At 25.7% G+C, this 10,430-nt stretch overlaps 2 protein-coding genes across 2 annotated transcripts; both read right to left on the bottom strand.

Moving 5' to 3' along the window:
* Positions 1-1,031: 1,031 nt before the first annotated feature.
* Positions 1,032-1,651, bottom strand: LOC131168834 (disease resistance protein RPV1-like; the record flags this gene model as incomplete). The annotated part of the gene is made up of 1 exon (XM_058142557.1): positions 1,032-1,651. A coding segment is annotated over exon 1 (620 nt), but the record flags the coding sequence as incomplete, so codon positions are not given.
* Positions 1,652-2,456: 805 nt separating this feature from the next.
* LOC131177536 (disease resistance protein RPV1-like) lies at positions 2,457-4,100 on the bottom strand. Its single transcript, XM_058142558.1, has 2 exons — positions 3,541-4,100; positions 2,457-2,727 (listed from the first exon to the last, which is right to left on the bottom strand). Exons 1-2 carry the CDS (start codon positions 3,867-3,869, stop codon positions 2,655-2,657), a joined length of 402 nt encoding a protein of 133 aa, XP_057998541.1. The 5' UTR covers positions 3,870-4,100; the 3' UTR covers positions 2,457-2,654.
* Between the last annotated feature and the right edge of the window lie 6,330 nt (positions 4,101-10,430).

Here is a 10,430-nt window from a genome sequence, read left to right as displayed (position 1 = left end):
ACTTCTATAAGCAACAATCTCAACTCAATAGGTCAATTTCAACATTTACACCAATTCCTCAAACATTTACACAAACCCTAGTTTTTAAAGTTTTAAATTTTCACAAACACTACACAATCAAACACCCAAACATTCCAACTCATCACACATTCTCATGGAACCATTTTTGATCACTTAAAAGCAATAAACTTCAAGTTCCATGGCTGCCAAAAATTCAAGGGTTCTTTCCTCAAGATTTTCTTTTTATTTTAATGATATTTATGCTTGGCTAAACATGTTTTTCATGTTTAATAAAGAGAAGAAGAGGGATTAGTGCACTAACCTTACTTGAGCTTTCCTAACTTCAATTTTCTTGCTTCCAATGGGTGTCTATAGCTTCCTTAGGGTGTGGGGAGTATTTTTTGTAAAGTGGGCTATGGGTTTTGGTGTGTGGAAGCTTGATAACAATGGAGGAAATGGGGAGACAATGGTGTTAGCCATGTAGAGGAAGAGAGAGAGAAAGAGTGGAGAAGAAGATGGAGTTGGTGGCTTTTGTCTTCTAATGGGTATATATATATATATGTATATATATATATATATATATTCTATTGTGTACTTTAAATTTTAAAATTTCCGTAAGCTTTTTTTTCTTTTCTTTTCCTTTCTTTTCTTTTCTTTTCTTTTCTCTTCTCATTTTCTAAATTCAAATTCATAAATTTAATTTATGTTAATTATTTTATTTCCTAACATTTAGGTCAAAATTCACCTCCAGGAGTGAAATGACCAAAATGCCCTTCATGGTGCTCATCGGGTTATTTTTATTATTTTATACCAATTAATAAATTCTCTAAATTTTATTTTATTTCTCAAAAATTTTTCCTATATTTTTTTAATATTTATTTCATTAATTTATGCCTCCTCACTATAGTTTAAGTGTAGTTCCAGACATCCTGACTGTCCGAACAAACATTAGTCGTCGGAACAGTAAAATGTACGGACTACCTAAGGTGAGGGTGTTACAACTGTTGCATTCTTTCATAGTTCTAGCATACAAGGAGGAACCCAAAACATTAAGCGCTAATGGGAGGCCACCTGCATAGTTTACAGCTTTGTTGGATAGCTCCATGTAATCTTGTGGTGGACAATCTTTCTTAAAGGCTTTCAAGCAAAAGAGTTGAAGGGCTTCATGATGATTTAACTCTTCAACCCTATATATTTGATCTACTTCATGTTGGATCAACAAATGTTCATCCCTTGTCGTTATTATGATTCTACTTCCAACTCCAAACCAGTTTTCATCTTTTTTTCCAACTAATAATTCTAATTGCTCCAACTCATCAACATCATCAAGAATGACCAAAACCTTCTTCCGAGATAGCCTATTTTTTATGTGATAAACTCCATTGTACACACCGCACACATCTACGTCTCTTTCCATCAATGTTGCACATAAAAGTCGTCTTTGTAAAGTGAACAAACCATATTTTCTTGAAGTTTCCCTAACATCCGCAAGAAAAGCACTACCCTCAAATTGGCATTGCATTTCCTTGTAGGTGACACTAGCAATAGTTGTTTTTCCAATGCCACCCATCCCACAAATACCTACCGTTTTGACATTATTTAGCTCCTTTATATTGATACACAATCTCATTTTCTCTAATCGTGAATCCATTCCAACAAAATCCTTGGCTATGTTATGACTAAATCTTCCCAATTTGTTAAGTACATCTTTAGTGATATCCTGAATAAACTCTGACTCCTCCCTCCAATGTAAGAATTTCCTATTATCATATATAACACAATATTTTAAACGTAGAAATAACATTAAAAATATCAAGTGTTCAGTTTTGTTCATATTGCGCACACGAAAATTCTACAATATGCAAAGGATATATTATGGAGAGAAAGAAATAATGAATTCCTACGCAAATTAAGATATCAATAATAGGAAACATATAATAAGCGTTTCATTGTACTCATATTCAATAATAGGAAACATAGTCTTTCCAAAACATTTTAAGTTTCTAGTCATGAGTTCTTCCAGTGGCACTTCTTCCTCAAATGATACTAAGGCTTTTTAGAGACATTTTATAAAATGTTCCTAAACACAAAATAATTAGAGATAATTTCAGACGTAACTAATTAAAGTTTTGAGAAACACAATAAAATTGTCTCTTAATAATATTTTCACTCCATTTTAAGGGATGATTTTAACAAAACGTTCAAAAAAATTATCATTTATAGACTTTTTTTTTCTATGTAGCTAATTGTTCATCTCTAATTTCTAATTTTTTTAGTGTGATTTATTTTATAAAATTAATAATCTTTTATAAATTAATATTAATATAAAAATATTAAATTAAATATTAATATATTAAATTAATATTACCTTAATAAATATATTCTTTTATAAATTAATTTTAGTATATTTGCTTATATATTAGAAATATATCATTTTAATATTCAATTGACTTGTCTAATTTACTCTTAAATTTCAATTAATATTATTTAATTTTTAGTGGACAATCATTTTCCATAATTGACTATCAAAAATATCGATAATAAATTTATACTTTTCATAATAATAGTTTAGAGTTATCTTTTATAGAAACAAATATTACTATTGCATTTACATTGTCAAAAAAAAAAAAAAAACTATTGCATTTACAATGTCACTAATCAATGACGTTGTCAACCATGTCGTCTGAGTTTGACTGGATTTCACAAGTTTTGATCAAACTTTTCATGCTATAAAAACAAAAACATTCAATGAATATAGCCACAAAAATAAAGTTTAATTTTTGAATAAAATTGACTTGGTAAAGATTAAATAGAATTACTATTAATTTAAAAATATTATGAATATTTAATATTATAAATTACTGAATTTAAAATATATTGACTTAAAATTAAAAAATTTGTTCAATTTAGTTCAAATTAAAATTTTTCAAAACAATAATGAAAAACAAATTCAATTCAAATTATAGATTAAAAATCTAATATTATGAAATATATATATAACATGAGTATGAAGAAATTTGGACAAGGGAAATATTCCAACAATAATAATGAGATTATGAGAAAAAAACCATTTTAAATTGATGAAAAGAATGATGAGAGAATTATACTAGACTTTCCTTTGATGATCTTGTCAAATAATTTAAATTTCAATGAATAGAAATTGATGATGATAGAATTAATAAAGAAAAAAAAAGGTTAAGAGGTAATGATGGTTTGAATTTTTTTTTTTTTACAAGAGGGTTTGTATTTCAGTGTTTATATATAATTATTTCAATACAGTAATAAAAAAATTAATTTTTTTTTATAAAATTAATAATGAATCTAATCGAGTGATTCAGTGCCCCATTAAAATTTGATAAGAGTAATAAAAAAATTAATTTTTTAAAAAACTACTACTATACCCTAAAAAATTTTAAAATTTCAGCAGCCAAATGGTCGAATTGATGCGGGTTTCAGAAATATGGGAAAAACTGAAATGCATGAGTTTAGCGAGGGAAAATGCTAATTAAAATAACTAAAAGAAATGGGATATATTCTGACCTGTCTTGCAAATTCCATCCAGAAAGATTGGCCACTTGAGTCATAGCAAGTCTCCACCGTTGCACCCTCTCGTCGTTCTGCTGATAATGTTCAGAGTCATTTTCAAAACTCCCATTCTGTTTTCGAACTTCTGATGGATTCACATCATAGAAAATGGGCAAAACTATTTGGTTGCCAGAGTTCTTGCATTCTAAAATTTTTACGAGTTCATCCAAACACCATGTTGAAGAAGCGTAGTTTTTTGAAAAGATGACCAGAAATTTTGGAGCTTTCAATTGCTTTGAGGAGTTCTTGAGAAATAGTTTCCCCTTTCTCAAGTTCTCGATCATCCTTGAATATTATGATTCCTTTTTGACGAAACTCTTTACACAAATGACTGATAAAATTCTTACGGGTACCTTCACCCCTAAAGCTAAGAAAAACATCATATTTCCATTGTTGAGAAGAAGAAGAAGAAGAAGAAGAAGAAGAAGAAGAAGAAGAAGAAGAAGAGGAAGAGTTTTCTTTCATGGCCTTAAGAGCCATGAAAATCTTTTTAATAGTTTAGACGGGAAGCTTGATGGGTCATTTGTTACGTCTTTCTTCTATAAGCATAGCTTGGTATTTATAGAAGCTATTTTCCATTGTGCAGTGCACTTTCCTAAAACCTAATTAAAATTATATTTTGTTGTGACAAATTGGAAAAGCTTTCTTCTCCCGTTGTGAAAAATTCAAAGTCTTTTAATTTTACCTTTGAAATTGAAAGCAAAGTTAATTAAGCATACAGCATAAAAATTGGGCTAATTATATGTTGCTATTGGGTCAATTTACTCTAATTTTTAGCTGTATACAAAGGAGAGAGAAAGAGGCACGTAAAGGTTACTTGCTTTAAATGTTAAATTTTCTTTTGATCCTTAATGTTTTATGGAAGTAATAACTAAGTTTTTACATTTTTTAATATTTTTTGAAAAATATTTTACTAAGATAATATTGTGAAAAAAAATTTGATGTTATAATTATTCAATATTTAATTTCGATTTTCGATTTTAAGATGAGATTGAAAGAGTAAAAGAATGAAATAAATTTTTATTTTACTTTCAATTAATTTTTTCTATTATTGTTATGGTTTTCTTAGGAGGTAAATTATAAAGACAGGGTAGAAAGATAAAGTTTATAGAGAAATAACTTTTTATAAATTTTGAGTAGCCAATTATAATATGTAAAAATTTTTATTTAGTCCCTGAACAAGTCATGTAGTACACAGTTAAAAATGAAGACAAATTAGCTCAATTTATCAATTTTAAAATATAACTAATTATTCAATTTTTATATTTTGTACTTGATTAAATTTTACTATCAATTTGAAAGATCAAATTAATATTTAGTTTATATATCATGCATTATGATTATTTTTTTGACAAATAACTATTATTCAATATTTAATTTGTCATATCGAATTATCATTTAATTAATAATTAATAATTAAAGAGTTCATAAAATATGCAAAATTTTTAAAATTATAGCATTTCAAAATATTAAACTTTATAAAATTATAAATAATTTGTAACTAAAATATGTTAATTTTATCTCTTACACAATAATAATAATAATAATAATAATAATAATAATAAAATGATATTAATAATAGTAACCATTATTATTATTATTATTATTATTATTATTATTATTATTATTATTATTATTATTATTATTATTATTATTATTATTATTATTAAATGATGATCACAATCGTGCATATATAGTGTACTTTCAATATATACCTTACACTATGACCCTGTCTTTATGAATCATTTTTTTCCAATAAGAACATCTGATGCCTTCACATTCATCTGATATCAAAAGTAAAGCCCCTTTTGGCTGCTGCTAAAAATTAAAAAAAAAAAAAATCTGGCTGCCTTAGCCTTAGCAACTGTTATCTTTATAGGATAATCTCAAAATTTTAATTAAATATTACATATTTTTCTTCCACACACACACTCACTTAAACTTTATATATATATATATATATATATATATATATATATATATATATATATATATATATATAAAGTTTAAGTGAGGAGAAGCTCTCAGTTCAGATTAGGATATACTACCAATTCTATTAAAAAATTATAGTACAGTTTATAAATCAACCACCCAGAACAATAGTTAATCAAACTTGAATTCTCAAATCATATAATAAAACTTTTATTGAGTTTTATCGAATAAGCCAATCCTCACTAGTAAAATTAAAATATTTTAATCTTTATATAATTGTCCTAAACTAGAGACCACAAATTAAAAATTTAAGGAATTAAAATGGACTTCTTTTTAAATAAAATCAAGATGTAACATGCTCGCATGATGAGGAAGTTTGTGGTAATTGTTGAAAAAATGGATTAGGCCTAACTACACTCGGAAAGTTACCTTAAGAGGAGATTTAGATTAAACTAATGTTTGTTTCTCTTACTCTCTTTGTTTACTAGAGGAGTTTTTTCATCAACAGAAGATTTAGATTGTAAGCTAAGTGTATGGGGTTGAGTCTGTTGACTTTGGGCAATCTCTCTTTGGTTTTTCCCTTCTTGTTTCTTCTCTTGTTTCTTTAATAATTTTTCTTTTTGCATAAAAAAAAAGAGAAGAGATTTAGTAAGTCTTATATTTAATACAAATTCCTTATCCCAAATCAATACGGGACAACACACTCCCTTCATGCCTAAATATGAACATCTGGAGTGTGAAATTTATAGGTAAACACATCTGTAAGTAGCCTAACATTGAAGCAAGGTAGGCTCTGATACCATATTGAGAATACAGGCCGGGTCTAATTCCACTCCAAAGGCCAGCTCAACTGGAAGAGGCTTATCCAAACATCTTATATTTAGCACAAAATCCTTATCGCAAACCAATGTGGAACACAATAATAAAGTTGTTAATTACTAGTTGAAATCTTAAGCGAAAGTGAAAGATACAGCTTGAGTGGCGATGGATTTAGAAAGAGGACTTATTTAGCATCATAAATTAGAGGTTCTACAGGAAGTTTTAAGATAAATGGATGCGGTTAAACCAATGTGGAACAACAATAACCAGTAAAGTAGTTAATTAATAGTTGAAATCTTAAGTGAGAGTGAATGCAGGAGCGGATCGAGGCATATCTAATTGCTTTGATTGGAATTATCTGAAACATATCTTATATATTATATCAAATTATATATTATATAAAAAAGTGTACACTCAAAACCCCTCCCCTCCTTCCCTTTATAATTAGGTATAGGTATATGCTAATATAATATCATATATTTTGTGCTTGGCCCACTCATTTATATATATATATATATATATATATATATATATATATTGACTTTAATATAATAATAATAATAATAATAATAATAATAATAATAATAATAATAATAATAATATTATTATTATTATTATTATTATTATTATTATTATTATTATTATTATAAAGTGAACATCTATTTAGAATACGTTAAAATTAAACATATTAAAAATAAAGATATAAAAAATAAAAGAAAATAGGACATGACAAGGAATAAAAATAGTGGTTAAATGATAAATTTTTTAAAATTTTGTGAAGATTTTTGTACTCTTTAATTTCTATCTGTTATTTTGACATAGTTAAAGAATGAATTGCTTGACAATTAAGTTTTGGTCTCTCTTTACTTGATTTATTTATTGACCTATGCTCTTTCATCTATCTTTGGGTACTCTTCAAATTGTAAATTGAATTCTAAAATTATAATATTTAAGTACTTAAATAAATATTAAAAAAAAATACTTAAATGCATAAAAATAAGTTAATGTTTTTAATAAAATAATAATATATTATTATTGGGGTAGATTTGAGGGATTCCAGACGGGAAGACCTTGTCCCATTGCTACCCTATGAATATCGGAATTAGGACGAGGTTTAGAAAAACTAATCGAATATATAGTGAATTGAATTGCAGTTGAAAATATTTGTCATACTTAATTTCCAATCCCCGCCACAACCCACACCCCCACCCCCACCCAGTAGTGATGGATTTGAAATGACGGATTTGAAAAGAGGAAAGGAAGTTTTATGATAAAACAACCGTAAAAGTAAAGTTGTTAATTAGCAGTCGTAATCTTAAGCGAGAGTGAAAGAAGGAATGGACTGAGATATATTCAATTACTTCGATTTGAATTATTTGAAAGATGTCTTATATTAAATTATACTTATATATTATTTAAAAAATTATATGGTAAAAGCTACCCCTTTCTAATTAGGTATATGTATATGCTAATATAATATCGTATATATTGTTCTTGGCCCCTCATTTAATATATATATAGAGAGAGAGACTCTAATAATAATAATAATAATAATAATAATAATAATAATAATAATAATAATAATAATAATAATAGTTTATTATTATAAAGTGAATATATATTTAGAATATTCTAAAAGTAAAAATATTAAAAATAAAGATAAAAAAAGAAAAAGACAATTAATTGGAAATGACAAAAGCAAAAAAGCTTAAATGATAATTAAAAAAAAATTTGTGTAAAGTTATGTACTCTTTAATTTCTGTCTTTTATTTTGACATAGCTAAAGAATGGATTGCTTGATAAATAAGTTTTGGTCACTTTTTACTTGATTTGTTTATTGACCCATGCTCTTTGATCTCTCTTTACATATTCTTCGAACTAGAAATTGAATTCAAAAATTATAATATTTAAGTACTTAAATATATGTTTTAAAAAAATAATCAAATGCATAAAAATAAGTTAATTTTTAAATAATAATAATAATATATTATTATCGGGATAGGTTTGAGGGATTCAAAATGAGAAGACATTTTCCGCATTCTTGCCCTATGAATATCGGAATTGGGATGAGGTCATAGTGAATTGAATTACAGTAAAAAACATTTGTCATACTTAATTTTGGCCCCCCTCATACCTAATCCTACGTTCACGCCTGAGAGAAAGATACAGCTTGAGTGGTGATAGATTTAGAAAGAGGACTTATTTAGCATCATAAATTAGAGGTCCTATAGGAATTTTTAAGATATATTGATGCGATTAAATCAAAGTGGAACAACAGTGACCTGTAAAGTTATTAATTAGTAGTTGATGTCTTAAGCAAAAGTGAAAGATACTGCTTGAATGGTGATAGATTTGGAACGAGGACTTATTTAGCATCATAAATTAGAGGTCCTATAGATAGTTTTAAGATATATGGATGCGATTAAGTCATTTTTTGAGTAATATTTGGGCAGCAAGACTTGAAAATTAAGTCATTTTTGGAGTAATATTTGGGCAGTAATACTTGACATTGTGAGATATTTTTGCAGAAATTAAAGCATCAACAGATTTTATTGCCAAAAAAAAAAAAAATCAACAGTTCAAACAGTTTCAAAAAAAAATCAACAGTTCAAACATTTTTTGGAGTTACCTCAAAAAGGATAGTAAATAAGTTTTTGGGAAAATTACGTAAAGTCCCCCAACCTGTAAACATGTTTTCAATATTATAATTTTTATAATGTTCTTCTTATTATTTTAAAGAAACTTTATTGAGATAATTTTTTTATAACTTATAATTTATGTACAATATTTAAATTAAAATATTAATTTAATTAATTTATATATATAAATATTCATTTATATAAAATAATTACACTTTTAATTAAATTATGTTATTTGAATTAAAAGATTATATATATATATATATATATATATATATATATATATATATATATATATATATATATTTCAGTCAAATCCAAGATAAATATAAAGATTTAAAAGAACAACATTAACAATGTTATTAGAAATTCTAATTCAACTTAATAAAAGTTTTTTTTTATTGGATACTCACCTCCATATTAAATTAAAAAATTAAAATTCTTTTTATTATCCAAACAAGATATTTTCAAATTTATAAATTTTAAATTCTAAATTTTAGATCCAATATCTAAAATCTAAAATTTAAATCTAAAAAACATAAGCTAACTTCTTTTTCCAACTTTTTTTCAAAATGCTAAGTAAGTACGTGAAGACTGGTTCAAGAGTATGTAAAGGGAAAATGCTAAGTGAAAATGGGATCAATTTTGATTTGAAATCTAATAGTGGCTCTGAGTTTGAATTGCATATCAAAAGAAAGTGACATATCAAAAGAAAGTGATAAGAAAGTGAAGATTGGATCAACACGGCGTAGGGAAAAATGCTGAAAATTGGATCAAGATCATGTACAGGTAAAATGCTGAGAAAGTAAAAATTGGATCAAAACTAGAAAATGTTGGGAAATTGAAAATGGGATAAAACTAAGAATGACAATAGGTTAAGTATTCTCAGATAATTGATCAAACCCACTGAAAGAAGCATGAGTATTATATAATGAAGTTTGAGACAAGTTATGATTAAGAAAAATAATACTCACATTGTATTTGGATTAAGTTTAGATTTTATATATTACGGGTACCATTACTTGAATATATTTAAATAAATAAATAATTAAATATATATATATTATACTTATATTTATAAATTTTTGAATATTTTATTTTAAATAAATAGAATTTAAATATTTTATAAGATTATTAAAATTGAAAATATAAATAATTAGTAAAATTTTTTTATATAAATTATTAACTAAAACATGTACAATCAAAAGAATTCAAGTAATATTTGAATAATGATAATCGAATTTTAGATGATTGCAGATAATTTAGAATAAATTCTAGTCGAATTTAAAAGGAATTTGATATTAAAATTTTTAATTAAATTTAGATAAAATTATTAATGAAATTTAGATAAATTGATTTTTATGGATATTTGTTGCTATCTCAATACTATGTACAAAAAAAAAATGCTAAGAAAAGTGAAAATTGGTTCAAGACTATGTAGAGAGAATGCTAAGG

This window comes from Hevea brasiliensis, unplaced genomic scaffold (assembly GCF_030052815.1).
Source record: "Hevea brasiliensis isolate MT/VB/25A 57/8 unplaced genomic scaffold, ASM3005281v1 Scaf548, whole genome shotgun sequence".
Classification (NCBI taxonomy): Eukaryota; Viridiplantae; Streptophyta; class Magnoliopsida; order Malpighiales; family Euphorbiaceae; genus Hevea; species Hevea brasiliensis.
The sequence above is the reverse complement of the archived record's forward strand: the minus strand, read 5'-3'. Positions and strand labels throughout refer to the sequence as shown.